The 21,266-nt window shown below is 60.9% G+C and overlaps 1 protein-coding gene across 1 annotated transcript; it reads right to left on the reverse strand.

The window, feature by feature from the left end:
- Positions 1-345: 345 nt before the first annotated feature.
- On the reverse strand, positions 346-19,911 carry NR5A1 (nuclear receptor subfamily 5 group A member 1). The gene is made up of 6 exons (XM_028107912.2): positions 19,786-19,911; positions 19,498-19,639; positions 16,854-17,479; positions 10,143-10,262; positions 8,319-8,466; positions 346-593 (listed from the first exon to the last, which is right to left on the reverse strand). Exons 1-6 carry the CDS (start codon positions 19,885-19,887, stop codon positions 346-348), a joined length of 1,386 nt encoding a protein of 461 aa, XP_027963713.1. The 5' UTR covers positions 19,888-19,911.
- Positions 19,912-21,266: the final 1,355 nt, after the last annotated feature.

A 21,266-nucleotide genomic window follows, 5' to 3' on the forward strand; every position in this document is an offset into this window, starting at 1 on the left:
GGGACGTGGAGGCCCACCAGGGAATCCCGAACCTCCTCCCTGGACCTGTGCTTCCAGACTCCAGGACAGACAGCTGGGAGCAAGGGGAGGGGGAGGGGGTGCTTAGCAGCCGCCTTCTTGGGGCCCTCTGAGTGGCAGACAGCTGCCCGTGGGGCCACCCTACGTCAGCCAGGCCCCATCCCCCCTCACCCAGCTTCCCAAACACGGGGCTTCAGAGAGCACAGGGGCAGAGGGGCTTACAGGGTGGGGCTCCTGGGTCGCAGAATAAACTCAACCATCTGGAGGGCCTTGGGGGTGGCTGCGACCCCCAGCCTGGCCCCAGGCCTGGCCCCACCCAGCCCAGGCTCAAGTCTGCTTGGCTTGCAGCATCTCGATGAGCAGGTTGTTGCGGGGCATCTCGTTGCCCAGGTGCTTGTGGTACAGGTACTCCCTGGCCTGCACGCTCAGCGCCCGCACCTCCACCAGGCATAGCAGCAGCTGCTGGAACTTGTCCCCGCAGTGCGGGTAGTGGCACAGGGTGTAATCGAGCAAGGCGGCATTGGCCTTCTCCTGAGCGTCCTTCACCAGGCTGTGGTTATTCATGAACTTCACATCTGCAAAGGGAGGAGCTCTGTCACCATCACCGGCCCATCACATCGGCCGCGGTCACCGGCAACACCAACACCAACATCCCCTAGAAGCACCAAAGATGAGGCGCTGCCACCGTCAAGGACATGGCCGGGCCTCCCATCGCCACGGGAACCACCATCATCGGGGCTGGGGAGCACGGCCACCAGCAGCAATCACCGATATTGACCGCCCCGTGTCCCTCCCAAATGTGGCCACTGCCGCCACCATCAACCCAACCGTTTCTGTCACCACCGTCGGCAGTGGTCACCAACGCCGACCTCTCTGCAGGTATCCCAAACACGGCCACCGCCACCATCGCCCACCCAACCATGATCACCTGTCACCATCATTATTGCCACTGCCACTACCCCACTGGTCACGAGGAACATCTCCATCACCTCCAACACCACCCCAACCTCACCAGCTATCTCCCCGGGCACGTGATTCAACTTCTCAGTTTCCTGCAAAACGGTGACAAGAGTACCTACTTCACAAGATTGTTGGGAGAATTCAGGGACTTGGGCGGTGGAAAGTGCATGGAGAACAGTGTCGGGCACGTGAGAAGGCCAATATGTCACCATCATTACCTCTACTCTCACCCCACCATGATCAACACCATCCCCAGCCCCAGGGTCACCTGGGCGGCTCAGTCAGTTACGCATCCAACTCTTGATCTCCATTCAGGTCCTGATCTCAGGGTCATGAGTTCAAGCCCCGCGCTGGGGTCCACGCTGGGCGTGGAACCTACTTCAAACCAACCAACCAACCAACCAAAAAAAACCATCCTGTTGCCATCATCCCCACAGTGGTCACCATCAGCACCATCAGTTGCCGGCACACTGTGATTGCAAAGGTCCCATCTCCCAGCTGCCAGGCTCAGGCACTGGTGGCCCTATTCTGGAGAGCGACAGGCACTCCTTTGGTCTACCCTGTGACTGACCAAGAGCCTCTAGCACCGCAAGGAGACTCCCTCGTGGAGCCTTGGGGCATGAGGACGCTGCCACAGCAGCATCTAGGGGGTCCCACGAGGTAGACACAAGCAAGGGGGCAGACATACCACAGAGCAAACGGGCAGATCTTTAACAGCCTAGAGCTCGGTGGAAAATAACAGAAAAGGAAGATCGAGAATGAGATCCACAAGGCAAAGTCGTCTACGTAAATTAAACATGCCTGTACAGAAGCACACACATTAGGTAAGAACAGGGACTAACAGGGAATCCAAGTTAAACGTGAAGGCGTGGCCGCCTGTGGGAGGGACGAGGGCAGTCAGCTCTGCGTGGACCGGTGATCACTTGTGCCAGGGACAGAGGAGTGTGACCAGTGCTTCCTGCATGCCCCGTGGAGGTCCAGTGAAGACATGAAAAATAAAATGTCTTTGAAATGAGGCTGATTGGGGTTCAAATCCTAAGCCCACCAGTTAGGAGCCGCGGCTTTGTGCCCTGTCCCCTCCTGGCCTGCAAGGCCTTCTTCCTCTGTGAACGGGGCATGCCCACCTTGCAGGGCTACGAGCTTGAGTGCCAGGGCCTGCACAGGTGTCTGGACCCCAGGGGCACCCAGAGAGGGTCAATTTGTCACTCAAGTCCTCATCACTGCTTGGCAGGTGTCTCTCAGCTGCCGGGCAGCACCCCCAGCTGGTGCCCTGCCTGGCAGCTGAGGTTCAGCAGGAATCTACAGAACCGGTCCCCCACCCCTAAATCCAGCCCAGCCTGGCCTGCGATATGGCATCCGGGGGTTCAGGGAGTGGTCATCCGTCCACTTCCCCTCTGTGGCTGCGGGGGAGTCTGGAGCCCAGCATGTGCAGCCCTTGGCCCTTCTAATCCCTCTTAACACCCACTGCGCCAGGAGGGCTTGATGCTCCTGGCAACCCTGATCCCCAGCCGCCCCCGGTGCGCCTGCTGAGGCCTGTGTTGTCCAAAGTTGGATTTAGGGAAACCTGAGCTGCGCCCAAGGCGTATGGCAGGATCTGGCCCCAGTCCTCCACCCCCACCCCTGGCCCCCTCACCTCCCTTCAGTAAGTGAGCCAGGGTCATTTTCTTCCTTGCCTCCCCAGGATCACCATGAGCCCATAAGGCACCTTTGTGCCAATTACGAAGAAGTTCCCCCTTGTCCGCAGAGACAGTATGGCGAGGGGCATACCCCAGGGGTATGGAAGTCAGCCCCTATTCATCACCTGCCTAGGTGCCCTTGTGCAGTGAACAACCTCTTCGACTGTGCATTGCAGCCCTGCTCCTTAGCCTGGACTACTCCAGACACACTCAAAGGTCACGGGAAGCCCCCACGCTCTCTGAAGCTGGCCTCCAAGGCACAAGGGGTGACTACCGACCCCGTCCCTGTCCCAACCTCTTTTCATCCCATAGGGTCCTGTCTACCTCCACCTCCCACCCCCACCTCTCCCCACTGCCCCCTGCCCTCCACCCCCAGCCCAGGCTGGGCAATTCTCCCGACATTGCCTTCTGGCAATGCACTGTAGGAAGCTGGGGGTCCAGAGAAGGGTAGGGATGAGCTCAAGGCCACACAGCAATAAGGGGGCCCAGAGGAAACAGCTGGGGTGGAGGAGGATGAGCTAGGGTGCTGCAGTAGAGGCCGGAGTGGGAGGGGGCTGCGAGGAGCAGAGCCTCGGCTTTACCAGGATTTACTGTTCTCCACAGCACCGCAGCACCGTACCAGGGACAATGGGGTGGAGTGCAGGGGGTGGGTACGGAACAAGGACAGCGCTCAGGGCAGCCCCCACTCTTAGCAGCTCTCTGGATCTCTCAGCTCTCTGCAGACTGGAGACCCCCACCGCCCCCATGCGGTGGGCTACAGGGCTGGGGGAAGGAAGCAGTCACCAGTTAAGCCCTGATGACTATAGTGTAGGCGCACCCAGTTTCCCAGGCACCCGCCGGGCATCGTGCACTAGCTCAGTTAATCCCCACAGACAACCAGGAGGCGGGAAAGGGCATCCCCCAGGCGCAGGGACAGTGGGGTGTGCCTGGGACACCCAGCAGGTGCCAGAGTCTGGATGCAAACCCAGGTCTCCTGGCTCCAAAGCCCGGTGGGTAAGCACAGGCGGGGTCAGGCTTGGACGTCGATTCCTGGGAGGCAGGACATGAAAACTTCGTTTCGTCCGATCCAGGAGTCCTGTCCAAGGACCCCTGGGATCCTAGGTTTCCGAGGCTGCTCTGGACTCCCGACTCCTCTTCCTCCTCACCCTGGAGGAGACCACTGTCAAGTCATGCCCCCTCTCCCACCTCCCCGCCCACCCCACTAAAGGGACTGTCGTGAAGCTTGTGGGATAATGGGTGGAACAGAGCCAACACTGCACTGAACACCATGCCTTTCTTCCATTGGACACGGGAGCAGGGGACACACAGACCTGGAGGTGCCCCCTTAATATGTCGGGGGTTCAAATCCCGGCTCCACCACCAACTGGGTGACCTTGGGCAAGGCCCTCCCCCTGAGCTGTTCCCCGTCATCTGCAAAATGGGGGCACACGAATCTCCACCTCACAGGGTGCCCAAGAGCCGGACCTGATCTGTGTTGCCCAGCTCTGAGCCCTGGGACACCACAGGTTGGAGATGGGCATGGGGGAGAAAAGCCCGGCGTGTTCCCCCCCACCCCAGCCTGCTCAGCTCCAGCAATCCTGGAGGTGGGAGGCGGGAGGGGGCTGGGAGATGGCACCCCCACCTCGGAGAGCAGCCTGCTAGCGCTGTGGAGCTGGGGGCCCCCAGGTTCTCAGAAAAGCCCCCTTTTCACGGTTTAATTGAATATTTGAATAATCCTTTCATTCCAGCGAGGCATAAAGAATGTTGTCCCAATAGCGGTGACTCAGGCAGGCGCCCCCGCGCACAATGGCCCCTCGAGTGGGGCTGCTATTCAGGCCGCCTTTTGTTGGCGCGGAGCAGTGGGTAAATTGCAAACGCTTAAGGGAATGCTGCGGCGGCCGCCTCAATGGGAGTCAGGAAATCGAATGTTAGGTCAATCCATTAAGCTTCGATTAAGTCCTCTCCGGAACAATGCCAGCCGGGCCCATCTTCATAAACACCGCGATTGCCAGGAGAGAGGCACTAATTTTAATTAAACCTCCTTACCTGCCTCCACGCCTGCAGGGAGACGGCTATTTAGACGCCAAATGGCACCCTTCTGCGGAGGCAGGCGGGCAGGAGGCGCTGAGGGGGCTGCAGGCGATGGGGGGGGAGGAGTGGGGGGGACAGTTGTCACAGGGGATGAGGCTGCCCAGCCCAGGGAGGTGATGCCCAGCATGCCAGCTGGAGGTCTAAGGGCAAGTGGCCGTCCCTCTCTGGGCTCCAGGTCCCTTGGGGACCTTTTCCTGGGGCCTGGCAGCGGGGAACACGGGAGAGCCCCACCGCCCTTCCAGACTCTGGGCAGATCTTCCCCCTCATCTTGCCCAAACTTGTCCACTTCACTCCAGCCCCGGGGCTAGCCTCTTGCAGGGCTCTGGGCTGCCACCTGCCATCCTTCTCCCATGCTGCAGCTAGAAGGACCTTGCTAAAATGCAAATGCGATCATGTTACTCCAGCTGAAAGGCCTTCCCAAGGGAAGGGTCAAGGTCCTTGGCCTGGCATTCGAGGCCTTGCTCAGCTCAGTCCCTGCCCGTCTCCCCAGCCTCCGATCCAGCCCCTCCCTGCCCCACAACCACAGCGGACTTCCAGGATTCCCCATCCCTTTGCACAGCCCTTTGCTGCCGCTTGCTTTGTTTCACCTAGAACACTCCTACTCATACTGCAAGACCCAGCTCAGAGGCCCCTCCTCCAAGAAGCCTTCCTTGATATCTTAGGTGTGGGTGGTTTCTTCTCTTTGGTCCAACCCTGATCACACTGGCCTGCTCAGGCTCCTCCTGGAACCTGTCACCCAACAGCCCCTGTACCTCACCTGGCCTCCTCTCCTTCTGTTCTCCCAGGAGCTCAGGCAGGCCCAGGCACCGGGGCCTCCTCCGCCTCCTCCCAGACTCAGCCTCACTAGAGTTAGTTTCTGACCTGCTGGGCTGGGCGTCCCCCCAACCCAACTCGGCCAGACCCGCCTCCCTGTGATAAGGCACTCTGCCAGACACAGAAGCCATGAAGACAGAGACTGACTTGATCATTCAGTCACCTCATTCATTCATTTGCTCATTTGCTCACTGGTGGTAACAGAGAGAAACAACACCGATGCATATCCCAAGGGGCCAGGCCGTGCACTGAACACTTTGGGGGAATTCCCTCATGAAATCCTCATAGCAAATTAAAGATTATTATGATGGTCATCTTACAGATGGGAAAATAGAGGCTCAGAGAGGGGAGTGACTTGCTCAAGGGCACACAGCCAGAGAGAGAGTCCAGATTTAGACTCCAGGCAGTCTGTCCCTAGGCCCCATTCCTAACCACTGTCACTCCCTGCCTCACACGTGTGAACACACACGCATATGTATGCACGCTCTCTCCTGCATCCGGCCCCTCCAGCCTATGCCAGCCAAGCACCGGAGGGAGTCCCTGTCTCTCAGGCCCCAGCTACTGACTCTGGCAAACAGGGGGAAGACTAGCAAGAAGGAGGGGCCAGCACTGAGGCTTCGGAGCATGGCCACTCACCCGGAGCGGGGGAAGAGGGCTGGGCTCGGCTCTGCTACCCTTACACCCCGTACAAGGAGAAGTCCTGGATTTATCGTCTGCTGGAGGCCAGAGTTGTACTGGGCCTGGCGGTCCCCAGCGCCCAGGGCTTTGTTGGAAGAGGGGCAGGGGCTACAGGGGTGTGCCTCGGGCCCTGGTGGGGTCTAGAAAGCCAAAACATGGCACCTGCTCTATAGGGAGGGCTGGCCAAGAAGGCTGGTGGCTGGCAGGCCACCTTCCACCCACCCCTCCTCTGGGCCTCCCTGGAGGCCTCTTGATGGGGCTCAGGTCAAGAAACCACCCTGACCATCACGGGCCCCACACTCCAATTCTATGTGCGCTCCAAATCCTTCATGTCTCCAAATCGCGCATCACTCCCCAGTTACATACAGATTCTTTCTACAACATGACATGTAAAAAGCCTGTGAAAGTTCATAGTCTGCACATGTGTGAAAACAAAGGCGCAGACACAAAGGCACAAACATGCACGTAACTCCTGGAGTCTCCACGCCCCCAAACCACACACCACCATGGCTTTGGTCTGAGCCAGTTCCCAGAGCCTGACAGCTCACAGAGACAAGGTTGGGAGGCGGGTACCACTGGAGGGAAGAAAGAGGGAGCCTCCCCCAGCTCAAGCCAGCCTGGCCTGGACCCCTGAGGCCCCTCCACGGGCTCCAGGCCACATGTCCTAACTGGCTGCCCAAGAGTCCGTCTCCACACCGCACCATGGTTGTCCCCTACCAAGCCTTGTAGCCTTGCATAGAAGCCCTCCAGCTACCAGCCTGCTGTGCTGGAGTCAGGAGACTGGCTCAGGTACCCAGTCACATGGCCATAGCCTGAGGACTGGGCTTCCCACGGTCAACACTTCATTAATTACCCCCCATCCCACCCAGCTCTCACCACTCTCGGGCAGGCGCTCCCTTGCCAGACTGGGGCTATGAGGTCATCTACCACAAAGAGGACATCTGAATCCTGCCCCCTCTCCAAGTGATGAGGCATTCATTCCCTTCTGTTCTGACCTTACATCCCATCTACACCTCTGCTAAAAGATTTATCCTTCCAGCAAACTCCTGCTTATCTTCCAAGGCCCTGCTCAGATGTCCCTCTTCCAGGAAGCCTTCTAGGCAGAGCCCTTGTTCCCCACTCCGGGTCCCCCATCTCCGTCCCGGCCCCTGCAGCACTAGCTGGAGGCCTATACCGGACTGGGAGCCACCTGACAGCAAGGACACGTTCATGTTCACAACATTGCTGGACCCGGGGAAGGCACAGATGGCTTGCTAGGTGAGGGAGGGCAGGAGGCCAGCCTGAGGAGAGCGCAGAGGAGGGTGGAGGCTGGAGCGGCAAGGGCTGGGTGCGTCAGGAGGGCGATGAGAGGTAGACCCCTGACTTGGGGAGTGGGGCTGGTGGACTGGGCTCACCCTCTGCCACTTCCCTGCTTTACTTTCCTCCTTAGCCCTGCTCACAGTCTTCCAGGCTATACATTTTACTAATCATTTCACTCATTTCTATAGCTTACTAATTATATTATCCCTATTGCCTCTCCCTGGAGAGAAGGTTGGCTCCATGACAATATGGATTGGGGATCTTTTTTGTTCACCCTGTGTCCGCACTGCCTTGCAGAGTGCAGATGCTGAGCAGATGTTTGTAGAATGAATACATGAGTGAATGAATGAGTTGGGGAGCCCAGAGTCAGAATTTGGGCCCCCCCTAGAGCAGGGAACCGAGAAAACAGGGACCCCAGGATGGGAGCCAGGGAACAGAAGCTCCCGAAATCACACAGGTGTTTTTCCGGAGGTGACCTGGGCACTTTTCTGGGGCTTCCAGCCAGGAATTTACCGAATTTTCGGGAGTCCTTGTCCCACAGAGGGCAAATCTTAGACACTGTCTTGGTCCTCTGTACTTTCCAACAGGGAAACTGAGGCCCAGAGAGGAAACAACCGCCACTTGAAGAGCCAGGCCTGTCCCCTCCTACCCTTACTCACCGCAGGCCCCGGTCCCTGCCCCCAGCGGAGCCGCCGCCCCCCCCCCCCCCCCCGCCCCCGGGGCAGAGCCTCACCGAGCCAGGCCCAGGCCCACCACCTCCGTGACCCCCGCCTCGCCGCCCCAGGCCGGGCCGGACGCACTCACCGAGGCTGAAGAGGATGAGGAATTTGAGGCAGACGAACTCCTGGCGGTCCAGCTGCAGCGCCAGCAGCTGCAGCACCAGCTCCTGCGCCCGCAGGACCAGGCTGTGCAGCAGGGAGCCCGCCTGGGCGGCCACCGTGGTCAGCTCCACCTGCGCGGGCGGACGTCAGCGTCAGCGGCGGGCGCAGCGGGCGCCGGGGTGGGGGCTCTGATTAGGGACCGGGGGCGGGAGGAGGCTGGGGGGGCGGGGGGGCGGGGGGGCAGCATCTCCGAGCGCCCCAGCAAGGGTCCCGCCTTCCCAGGGTTCCTCGCGCGGCGGCCGCCGAGCCGGCCCTGGGCGGGTGGGTGCAGAGGGAGAGCTGAAGGGTCCTTCTCCCGCAAACAGCTGCTGCCAGGCGCCCTGGTATCTGCAGCAAACGCCACGTCGTGCTGGGTGTGGGGCAGGGTCGGGGCCGGTCTGCCCGGATCCACGTGCCCATGGCCACGGGACTGCCCAGGGCCCCACACGCCCACACGTGGGCACCCAGGCTGGGGATGTGGTCACACCTCAGCTCCCAGTCTCACACACCCATGAACACACTCACGGGGCGGTCCACCCCTTTCATGAAGTGAACACACACGCACACACAGGCCCGTGTACGGTCACCTCACAAGGTAACGCGACAGACACGCACCCACGTATGAATACCCACACATGGTGACAGGCAGAACTCAACAACCACACGCTTACGCGTGGGGAGATATGGCCTCAGAGACTTCGGCCGCATGTTGACATAGGCCAACACAAACACGCTCATCCCTCAGACTCTCCTGTCTGCGTTCACAGGTGGCCTCCAAGTCATGCCTTTGGGACCAGCACTCCCGGGCCCTGGATGCCCTGAGACACCCAGGGTGAGAACAGAGCACCAGCACCAAGGGCCTGGGTTGGAGATAGGTGATGGGGAGCAGGGCCTCAGCCTCCAACTCCCACGCCCAGAGTACCTGTTAACCACTCTTCCTCCTGTCTCCCCCTCAGGACCCGTGCTCCCCCCGCCAGCCTAGACCCCGGCATCCAACCTCTCTTCTTGCTCTCCCTCTTTCCCTCCATTTCTCCCACACCTCCTCCCTCAGCTGGGGGTCCTCCTCCTTCAGCGGCCCCCTCCCAGGTCCCCAGCATTCCACAATGGCCTCGACTTCCTCACCCCCCACCCCGCCCCCTCTGTGTGTTTCCTCAAATACAACCTGGATGAGCCCTTCCTCACTTAAAACTCCCCCGTGGCTCCCTGCTTGATTTCAGGAGTTCCCAGCTCCTAGCCTAGGGCTTCTAATTCCCTGCTCTGGGGCAGGGCGGGGGGCCCAAATTCTTTCGCCCATTCCTTCATTCACTCAGGATTCAGGGTCTGTCCCCAGCCTTACCTCTCACCTCACAGGGCTCCTGGCCCCCCCAAACCCACATACTAGCAGCCTCTGGTAACTCAGCAGTTCTAGACATCCTCCTGTGCACCTTCATCCATGCTGTCCCCTCTGCCGTGGTGGGGGTGGGACTGCCCCCCACCACCTTTTATGACCTGACCGACCCCTATGTGTTCTCTCAAGACCCAGGGCCACCACCACCTCCTCCAAGAGCCTCCCTGACCCTCCCCACATCCCTGAGCTGCTTTCTAGGGGCTGGCACCTGTCAAGGCCAGGGCCAGGGCTGGTCAGAGGGAGGTTGGGCATGAACTTGGGGAAAGGGCTGACACTGGGGTGCCCAGGGCCAGCCCTGGAGAGGCCTAGGGTCTCTTCTGGGCTCAGAATTCCGGAAGCACCCTTAAGGGCATGGCACAGGGCACAGTAGGGTCTGGTCACCTCCTGCCCGGTGACCAGCAGGATGCTGCCCTCCTTGCCGTGTTGGATCTGGCGGTAGATGTGGTCAAATACTAGCAGCTCGCTCCAGCAGTTCTGCAGCAGTGTCATCTGGTCGGCCACCTGGAGGGAAGAGCACGTGTGGGGCTAGGGTCCAGCCAGGTGCAGCCAGGGACCTTCCTCTCACCCCGCCTCCTCCCAGCTCATGATTCCGAGGCTCACTTGGATATGTGACCTGGGCAAGCCGCTTCCCCTCTCCGTGCCCTTTTTGCCTATCTGCAGGGATCGAGCAAAAAAAAAAAAAAAAAAAAAAAAAGATCCAGTGGAGGTGCTCAGAACTCAGACAGTCCTGGCTTTAGGCCCCAGCTCTGTTCCTACAAGGTATATGACCTTAAGCAAGTTCTATAGCCCTCTGAGCCTCGATTCTCTCATCTGTGAAGCGGGCAAAGTGAGGCACCCAGTGCAAGGACAGGGACTGCCCCTGTGGGGGGTGTCCTTCCGCCCCGGAGGGTCACAACATTCTAGTAGGGCTAGAGTGGACGCTCGTGACCATGGCGAGTGGGGCTCGGGACCGTGGGATGCCAGAGCCAGAAGAGCCCTCAGAGATCCTCTGGCCAAAACCTCTATTGTTTAGATGAAAATCTGCTGCCCAGAGAAGGCGAGGGACTCTCCTGGGATCACAAAGAGGTAGAGCCAGGCCAGAGCCATGGTTGGCCTTCTCAGTCCACAACCCTCTACAGTGTCCTGGGTGTTCGGAACTGCCCAGGACACTGCAGGTCAGCCTACAGAGACACAATATGGATGCCAGTCCCTCCCAGCACCTGCGGCTCATTCGCCGGCCGCCATCGGCCCAGCAGGTACTTCCTGGGTGGGCACCTTCCTGGGCCTGCCCCGTGATGAGTGCAAACTATGACAGCTACTAGGCACTGTGCTGCAGCCCCATGACCCCAGGAGGCTGGGACGGTTGCTATCCCCAGTCTATGGAGAGAAGACACCCCCAGGAGTCAAGTAACTTGCCCGAGGTCACACTGCTCCATCTGGTTCCTGATCCATGCTCTAAACCACCAGGGATGGAAGAGGACCCAGCCCGCTCACCCAGGCATGCTTGTTACCTCGCCCACGAAGCCCTCCCCAATCCCTCCTCCTTCCACAGCGCCCTCAACATCCTCTGGCTGTGGCACCTGCCACATCTGCTGGCACCAATTCATGCCTCTGCCTCCCTCAGTACCTGTGGGGTCTGGGAAGGCAGGGTTGGTCTCCAGCCCATCACTGGGCTCCCAGAGGAGGGGTTTGGTGAGCAACTGATATGTGCTCCCAAGACAGGCACAGGGAGCACAGGGGAGCACAGAGGAACTACCCCCAACCCAGGGGCCAGAGAGATCCAGGCAGCCCCTGGCCTGAGGGAAACTGGCAATGCCCAATGACTAGCTCTCTCTTCTTGGGGGTAGGAGCCCCCTCCTCCCTTCAGTTCCCCCCTCCCCTGGGGGCAGCCTGGGGCCCATCCTCAGGCCGATGGAGGGTAGGGCGAGAACAAGTGTACCGAGAGCCAGTGAGCAGCCAGACACACAGTCAGGCTTCCTTCAGGCCTCACCTGCCCACTCTTTCCCCGGCCCACGGTGGCTGAGAACAAGAGGGAGGGCCTGTCTCTGTCCTGCTCTGAGTCCCCAGCCCCCCATCTTCTGTTGCTCACCTCATCCCCTTCTCTCCTGGTAGAAAGTGCTTCCCAGAGCCCAGCTCCTGTCAGAGCAAGAAGCCCAGCTGGGGCCCTAGGCTCAGCCACAGCTAGCCCTGGATTGGAGGGGCCAGGAGAGATTAAGGCCCGGGCAAGGCCGAATCACAGAGACATCTCTCCTATCTCTCCTCAGGAAGTGGCCAATCCCTGAAGAACCACGGGCAGGAGGCCTCCCCACCAGTTTCCGAGGAGGGAGGCAAGGCTCCGTGAGCACCTGCGACCGAGCCACTCTCAGCACACCCGCCCCGGCCTCCTCACCCCGTCCTATCAACGTTCTGCCCATGTTACAGATAAGGAGACAGAGGCTTGCCTAAGGTAACCAGAGGCCCTGATAGGGCCAGGCTGCTGGAGCTCCCCAGGAAGTCCCCAGGCCCGAGTAGAAGGTGCCTACCGGGAGTCGATGGCCTACCCTGGGCGACCCAGATGGAGGCAGGGCGGGAGGGAGGATGTGCGGGGCTGGGCTCTGTCCACCCCCCATTGGGGCCCTTGGGCCTGGCTTGAAGGAACAGGGGGGTGGGGAGGTGGAAGAGTGAGAGATAAGGGGGAGAATTAGGAGATAAGCATGCTGAGCTTCGGGCAGAAAGCAAGAGGGGTCACAGTGACCCGGCTGGCCAAGCCCTGGGTGCAGCAGACTCTGTACCCAGACCTCAGACCCCAGGAGTGGGGGCAGCCCTGCCCACGGGGCTGATAGGGGCGGCAGGGCAGAGAGATGCAATATTGGCTAAGCCCTGGTGCCCTGTGCCCTCTGAGTCCCCACTCAGCCAAATAACCTCCTCCGCCCTGATTTTTTGTTCTGAGAAATTGGAAAAATAAATCCTCCCTCTTTTGGTTAGAGAAGACATATGAGCCCAGGGGTGTCCGTTGTGAAAGGCTCTGTGGGCCCATGGTGGACTCTCCTGCAGATGCTGCCCCAGCTGAAGTTCCCATCTACCCCCAGCCAAACGGACTCTTCATTTGCTCTTCCTCTAGATGGACAGATGGACACATAAAGACACCAAACTCCAAAACACTGCCCACACAGATGAGAGCGTGTGTGTGCGCATGTGCGTGCGCGCGCGCGCGCGCGCGCACACACACACACACACACACACACACACACACACACACACACACACACCTTTTATTTCAAAGAAAACCAGAAGGCCCTAGCTGCTAGCCCTCTCCACAGGAAAGCAGGTGGCTAAGAGGCTCACTTAACCAAAGAGGGTGGTTTTCACCTTCCTTAGCTTTCTCCTGAAGCAAAGGTTCCTCCTCTGCCCTCGGACCTCCCTGGCACCCCGGGGAACAAGGACATGTGCCGTCCTGGCTCTGGGGTCCCTTGCTGGCCTGGCCTGTCTGCCCAGCCACCAGCCGCCCACCCCTCCTGCTGGTCTGCCATCTATCTTCCCGGAGCCTTGACACTTTGCAGCCTGCCCTGGAGAAGGGGTATTTATGGGTGCTGGGCTGACCTCCCTCCCAGCAGGGCCCCCCTCCGGAGCCCCCTGGGGTCTGATCCGTCTGGCAGCCGAAGGCCAGCGGGCTCTGTAATTCTCCAGGAGCTGACATGCCACGGGCCGGCCACGGCGCTCTCCTGGCCGAGTGGTTGGCAGGCCATCGTTTGTCAGCCCAAGACTGACAGAGTTACTGCTGTTTAAATGAAACCATATATCTGAGCAGTTCAATCTGTTGCCAGTCGGGGGCCTCCGAGTTGGATGTTAAGGGTGAAGTGATGTCAAGATGGGTCATTAGGCACTCTTGGCCCTCACCTCCCCCTCCCTGATTCCTATCTGGCGTCCTCCCGGCCTGCCTTTCCTGGGAACTGTCCAGGGAGGCTGACTGCCTGGGCCGACACACTGCCCTCCACCGAGCAGAGCCTGAGCAGGGACAGGGGTCTCTGCCACCACGCTGCTACACAGTTGCTTTCTAAGCCCAGGGCAAGGTGGCCACGCAGCTTCTTCCAGAACGCTAGTGCCCAGAGGAGCATGGGGACGGCCTATGCGTTCTCACCCCTCCTGGCCAGACCCGAGTACCTCCTGCAAATAGAGATTACGGGGGACAGCAGCGGCGCGGACAGGAAGGAAAGGAGCTACCCTGCAGCCTACCAAGCGCTCCCGTGTGCTGCGCCCTGTGCGGGACTCCCGGCCCGTCCAGGCTCACTAAACCCTCGCTACAGGTGCAGGCACGCATTGTGGGCTGATGTTATGTCAACCCCCTGTATTTTGTAGACAAGGAAACCGCGGCCCAGAGGAGCAGTCCCTTGCCCACAGTCACGCCCGTGGCAGGTGGCAGAGCTGATGGAGCTGGAACTTGAACACAGGCTTCTCTGACCCTGGCCTTTGTTATTAACTTCCCTGTCACTGTCAACTCCAACACACCGCGATTGGGTGAGATGAAAAACGGAGACAGAGGGACATCTAAGCCGGTAGAGAGAATGGAGGAGGAGAACCCCAAGAGGGCATCCAGGCTCGCAGCATCCCTGGCAGCTCAGCAAGGACCCCAGGCCCGGCCCTGGGCGGCGAGATGTTGTCAGCATCACAGGGGGCTGAGTGGCCTCTAGGGAAAGTTCAGGCTCTGTGGTAGGAGCCCTCCCTGCCCCAGGATGGGGGGCCCCCCCTCCAGCCCTGGCTCCTGGTCCAAGCTCTGCTTTTGACCCTGCCAACCTCCCTGGACACAGAGGACCACCTGAAACTCCCTGGCACATGATACCTTTTCACATTTCTAGGCCTTTCCCTATGCCGTTCCCCCTTCCTGGAATGTCCTTAACCTTCTCAGACTGCTTTCTGGAAAGGCAGAGATCAAAGAAACCCCTCATTTCCTTAGAGCCATTTGCGCTGCTGCTGGGCCCCACCGGCCCCCTTCCATCGCTCCCAGAGCCCTGGGCGGCCTGCATTGGCATCATCTGTGTGCCTGTCTGTCTCCTCCAAAAGCCTGGCTGCCTCCTGGGTCCAATTCATTTCAAGGTCGCCACTGCCCAGCCCAAGTGCCCCACTCTCAGAGCGAGAGAGCTCTGCACTTCTGTCTCCCAAGATGTATTCTGCCTGGGGGGGGGGGGCAGTGAATGGTCACCCAGAAGGGAGAACAGGGTCACTCAGCACCATTCCCGTTTTTCTGCTTTCCCACCTCTGGCTTTGCAAACAGACACCAGCCAGGGCTTGCCGGACCAGTAGGAAAGAAGTTCCACATGGCTGATGAGGAGGCCCTCTAAGGGCTGGGCTGGTACTTATCTGCAAGGCTCCATTACAGCGGATGGTGACCATGGTTCATATTCCTGGGCTCAATTCAGAGATTCTGGGAAGGGGAAGCAGGAAGGTTTGGACCACAGAGAAGCCAGAAGCAGGAAAAAACACTCAGCAAAGCTGGGACAAAAGCACTTCCCATCCTGCGTGAAAAACCCCAAGAGACTAGGAAGGCGGCCAGAGGAAGTGCCCTGCCCCTGGATCCAGGGTTCTGGAAAGCCAGGAATGCTCTGCTCCTCCTCCCCTCCACACAGGGGGCTCATGGGAAGTCTGGAGGGGAGGCTGGCAACCAACCCAAGGGTCCTGGGATCCTCATCCCCAACCAGGGCCTCCAGCCAGGAGTGAAAGGCAGATGGGATCGTTCAAGGCCCTGCCTCTCGTCCCATCCATGAGGTTGGCCTAAAGAGGGGGCAAGGGTGAGAAGTCCCACCCTGCGGCAGATACAGGGGCACATCCCCAGACCCTCCTTCGTCGAAGCAGGAATCATCACCACCAATTCTTGACCCCCAGGGTAACCCAGGCCCCAGCCCCACGATGCCTCAAGGGCTCGCAGTGCCCACCTTCTGTCTTATCCCGCCCATGCCCAGCCCAGGCAGGCAGTGCCCCCGGCCCATCCGGCCACATGCCCCTGGAGGAAGCCCAGGCGTCAGCGCTGACAATGCTGCTCAAGGCTGCAGTGGCCCCGGCAGGGAGGGCAGCGGGCCCTGCTGTTTACATCCAGCCCCGGAATAGCCAGGGAGGCCGGCCGGGGAAAGCCAAACAGCGACCGGCCTGGACTAAAGACGGGTCTGTGCCCAGGCCAACGAGGAGGGCTGGGCCGTGCCTGGGCTCGAGGGGCCTCAGAGGTTGGCAGAGCACGCCGTTCACAGGGAGCCAGGGCACCAGAGGGGCAGATCCCAGGCCTTGGGCCCTTCAAACCGCCAGGCAGCAGGGCTGGGAAGTTCTTCCCTATCTGGCCTCAGTTTCCCCTGTGGCTTTCTTGCTTACTTTAGCTGCAGGTACTTCAATCCAGGGGAAGGAAAGCCTTGCAGAAAAGGAAGATTGGCTCCTTTGGGAAGATCAGTGACAGGCCCCACAATCCCCGACCTAGTCCCCACTGCACACACAGACACACACGTGAGACGAACCATCGTGCACAAGAGATGCAGGGACAGCAGGACCTTTCACCTTAGCTGGGAAGGAGGACGTCCATAAGCATTCCAAACTCTGAGACACTAAGACCCCCACCTATGACATTTGAGGCTGGCAGGGATTGGTGGCCTCTCCAAATGGGAGGACACATCCTCTTCTCGACACCGGGCTGGGACAGCCAGAGACAGCCTCCAAAAGACTCAGCTAGTCCTTTGGGGGAGCTCAGGGTCTCAGGGGAAGAGAGATAAATGCCTACAGAGACCCTGGCCAGATGAGAAAGGAATAGAGACCTAGAGGGCTGGAGAAACAGAGATGCAGAGAGAGAGCACACCAGGGAGAGAGGATCAACAGAGACAGAGGCAGAGATAAAGAAGCAGAGTCTGTGACAAATAGAGACTCAAGAAACAGAGAAAGAAAGAGGGCAGGAGGGGTGAGGGAGAGGGGGCGAGGGGCAAGGAAGGCTGTGATGGGCCAGAAACATTCCTCAGTGTCCCGAGTAAGGCCTCCCTGTGCCCCGATGCTGCCTGCAGCCAGTGGGCGGGACAGTTCCATCCAAGGGGTAACTGGGCCTGAGGCTTGGCAGCCCAAGAGGACACCCCAGACCCAGCGGCCAGCCAGGAGGGAGGAGGGACTCACCTCCAGCTCCTTGAAGACCATGCACCTGCGTGCCCAGTCCACGATGGAGATGAAGGTCTGGTCAGCCATCCTGCATAGGAGGCTGAAGGGCGCAGGCTGGTCAGGGCGGCCTTTGGCTGGTTCCTGCAGGCAGCCCACAATGCGTGCCCGCACCTGGTCCTCATCTGGCTCCAGCTGCAGCAGCTGCAGGATGAGCTCGGGCACACCAGGCCCTCCGGAGAAGGGCTCTGGGTAGCCATAGGGTGGCCCAGGCTGCGGGGGACTGGCATAGGGCTCTGGGTACTCAGACTTGATGGCACGGCCAGGGAAGGTGGGATAGAGGTAGCCGGCCAGTGGCCCGTGGGTGCTGGGCACGGCCATGGGCAGTGCTGGAGCCCCAAAGTCGCCCAGTGGCCCAGCAGGTGGACCAGAGGCCAGGCCCTTGGGCTCAGGTGCGTGCAGGCCAGGGGGCAGCATGTAGTCCGGCGGTGGAGGGGGTGGGGGAGGCACCCCCATTGGGGGGCCTGTCTCCAGCTTAAAGCCATTGGCTCGAATCTGTGCCTTCTTCTGCTGCTTCAGGGCACGGTCTCGTTTGTACATGGGCCCAAACTTGTTCCGGCCACCCCGCATTCGGTCAGCGCGCACAGCTGCGGGCAGAAGCAGAGGGTCAGTCCCAGCCCCCCCAAGCCACCTGCCATAAAGCCACACTCACAGATCTTTCCCGAACTGTGTCACTTCCCCCGCTCAGCACCTTTTTATGACTCCCACTGCCCACAGATGAAATCAGTCTCCTTAGCCTGGCATTCAAGGCCCTATTTACCCTCCTAGATCACGCTTTACAAGAGCCCATGTTCTTTCCACGCCACCTTATCTCTCTGCTCCTCTGCTTGGCACAACTCCTTCTTCCTCCACCCCACCTTTGATATTCTTTCTCCCTCAAACCCTTTCCTTTTCTCATGCCTGCCAAACACCCAGCCCTAGGGTCACCACCTCCAGAAGTATTCCTGGATTCATCTAGGCAGAATCCACTGTCCTTGACCCAGATGTCCTGCCTCTTGTCCACTCTCATCTTGCTGAGTGGTATCATGCCATGTGACCCAGGCTGAGAGTTTCTGGGGACTCAGCAACGGGTTCAGGTGCCTAGTACAAGGCCGAGCAGGGAGATGGTGACAGGAAGCAAGCCCTCATCACAGCCTCGCTCACAGCATCCAGTCCAGTCCCCAGTGTCCAGATGCTTCTTGACTCACTGCCCGACTCGGTCGAACCCCTACTGCAAAATGACTCGGGCTTCCCCCAGTGCCTTCACATATGAAGCGGAGTTTAGGGCCGGCCCGGGTTCGGAGCTGGGAGAAGGGACCTCCCTGGCTGACCAGATGTCCCTCCGCCTGGCCAAGAATGTGTCACCAGCAGGACCCAACAGGTGCATCTCTGCAGCTGCAGTGTGGCCCCAGCCCCTGCTCAGACAGGACCCCACCCTGAGCTCTAGGAGAAGGGAGAGAGCAGGAGGGAGAGGGTGGTGCCCAGGAGGGGAGGCGTCCTGGAGGTCCGTTCAGCCAGTCTTCCTGCTGCAGGCGTGAAGAGCCCAGCTCTGCTCCCTCCGCTCCATCACTTGTGACAACTAGCTCCCCTGGCCGGGAAGGACCCGGAGCTGGGGAGCTGGGGAGCTGGGGACGTTTGCCTCTCATCTAGGAGTCCTTCCTCTAGGTGGCAGGACTTGGGGTGAGTGGCTCCCAGAGCCACTAGGGGCCTTCTACACTGTTTAAAACTTTAGCCAACAGCTGCGTGCTCGGCGCACAGCCCGGCTGGGGCCGGCAGGGTGGAAGCCTATGACTGTCCACCCTCAGAAAGTTTGAGGTTTTCCCCCCCTTTGGGCTGAGAGGTGGGAGGTTGTGGGTGGGAAGGCAGGGATGGGCCTGGGTCCTCAGGGACCAATTGTCCCCCCTTCCCTCGCCGTCTCAGGGCCCTCCCAAGAACATGGTGGGAGGACTTTCATCCACCAAGTGAACGACCTGAGCGAACTTTTGGATGGACAAACAGATGGGTGGGATGGATGAATGACGGCTGTGATGATGGACAGGTAATAACATAAACAATGATAATAACAATGGCAGGTACTGTGTGCTAGGGTTTTACACAATTCCCTCACACTGACTCAAGGAGGAAGACACTACTGTTAGGTCCCCTTTTCAGATGGGGAATCCGCAACTCAGAGAGGTTAAGGAAGTGGCCCAGGGTCAATCAGCCTGTGCGTGGTGGCACTGGGACTTGAACTCTGTCCATAAAGGTATTAAACGCCCTGGCCCTGGGGGATGTTGGGTGTCAGTGGGGGTGTCGTAGGTCTCCTTGCAGAGGGAGGAGGTCTGCCCGGTGCTGCACACCCTCTCGGAGGCTGGAGAGAGGGTCATCTCCCGGGTGTTCACTTTCGGATACCTCTCGACCCAAGCCAGCAGAGCCTGCCCGCATCCCTTCACCAGGCGGAGCCACTCCTCACCCCTCGCCCCGCAGAGATCCGGCCCTCCCGCCACGTGAGGGGCCAAAGGGCAGCTCCAGAAACTTGAGGAAGGCCACGGGAGCCCTCCTCTCACTCCTTCCACACCGCCCCCCCGCACCCCCGACCCCCGCTGCCAGGGGTCAGCGGTGGGAGGCCGCCGCGCCGCGCGCCCACCTTCCAGGCGCATCCCCACCGTCAGGCACTTCTGGAAGCGGCAGAAGGGACAGCGCTTGCGCTGCGTCTTGTCGATCTTGCAGCTCTGGCTCTCGGTGCACGTGTAATGCTTGTTGTTCTGCACCGTGCGCTTGAAGAAGCCCTAGGGGAGAGCGGAGTCAGCTGCGGGAGGCGGCCAGGCCCCGCGTCCCTCTCCCCGGGCCCCACAGGGCTTGTCCCCGCGTCCCGGCCGCTCGCCCGCCCTCCGAGCGCCTAGCCCGGCCGGCCCGCCGCCCGCCGCCCGCTCACCTTGCAGCTCTCGCATGTGAGCAGCCCGTAGTGGTAGCCGGACACCTTGTCCCCACACACGGGGCACAGCTCATCCAGGTCCTCGTCGTACGAATAGTCCATGCCCGCGGCGTCCGCCTGCGGACGGAGGAGAGGGTCACGGCGGGCGAGACGCGACCGGCAGCGCCGCAGACCCGGGGCCCGCGGGGTCGCCGCCCCCACGGCGCTGCCCCCGCCGCCCCCGTTACCGCGCCCGTTGCCGGCCACCCATTCGAGCGCCCTGAGCAGCCCGCCCTGGGATGCGGCCCGACCGGCCCGCGCCTCGGCCTTTACCGCCCCTGTCCCGCCGCTCCTGCTCCGCGCGCCCCCCCCCGCCCCCTCTCCCGGGGGCTCCTCGGGCGAGGTCTGCGTCGCGCCCGATCCGGGACCCTCGGTTCTGTGCGCTCGGATCCGGATTCGTTCATCTGAGAACAAAACCCCGATTCTGAGAAAACGAGATGGGCTCCGCCGCGGGGGAGACACCGGCGAACCCGGCCAGAGTGGGGCCTTGAGTGTTCTGGGGATCGGACAGGGACGAGGGGGACAGAGACAGAGTCTGGGGGAGACAGAGAGATGGGCTGAGCGAGAGCGAGAGATACCGACCGACGCTGCCTAACGGAGCGAGTGCCCTGGGGCAACAGAGACAACGAAAATCCGAGACTGACAGAGACACACTGATGCGGGCAGAGAAAACTCGGGGGAGGCGAGACAGACAGAGAGACACGGAGATGGAGAACGAAAGAGAGAGAGATCAGAGACACCGAGAGGCAGAGGCCCAAGAGAAACCCTGAGAAAGGCAGACGCAGAGCCAGAGACACAGCGGTAGGCGAGAGACAGCCCGAGACACGGAGAGGCGAGAGAAGCCCGGGAGAGAAGAAGGCGGCAGCGGGGTGGGGGGGGGGGCGGGGGGCGGCGGACAGAGACACTGAGGGAGAACCTGGAGAGACGGAGGCGCCCAGCGAGGGGACCGGGGCCGGGAAGACGCGCGGAAAGCAGCGGGACGCGGGCGCCCGGCCTCCGAGGCGTGGCCCCCGCAGGGTCGGACGCCGCCGGGGGCTAGCGCCAGGAGAGGCGGAGAACGACGGCGCCCCGGACCGAGAGCCCGAAAGCGCCGAGCCGCCGGGGCCCCGGGGCTGGGAGAGACAAAGCCCGCGGCAGCGACGGCAACGGGAGGCGCGGCCCGTGCCACCGAGACCGAGACGTCGGGCGGAGGGAGGGCGCAGCGGAGACGCCGGGTGTGGAGTCGCAGGCCGGGCGTGAGGCGCAGAGACCTCGGGTGGAGACCCATAGGGCTCCGGGGGACCGAGCCCGAGGCGGGGGGTGCGGGGAGAGACCTCGGGCGGAGAGTCGAAGTCCCAAGGAGGGAAGCGCGCAGAGCCGGGGCCCAGGAAGCGAGAAGGGGCGCGACGGCGGCCGCGGCCGGCCCGGCGCCCACCTGGAGGCTCCTGCGAGCAGCAGCGCCC

The sequence above is a fragment of the Eumetopias jubatus genome, unplaced genomic scaffold (genome assembly GCF_037043125.1).
Source record: "Eumetopias jubatus isolate StellerSeaLion01/CBP00866 unplaced genomic scaffold, mEumJub1_p1.0 scaffold_15, whole genome shotgun sequence".
NCBI lineage: Eukaryota > Metazoa > Chordata > Mammalia > Carnivora > Otariidae > Eumetopias > Eumetopias jubatus.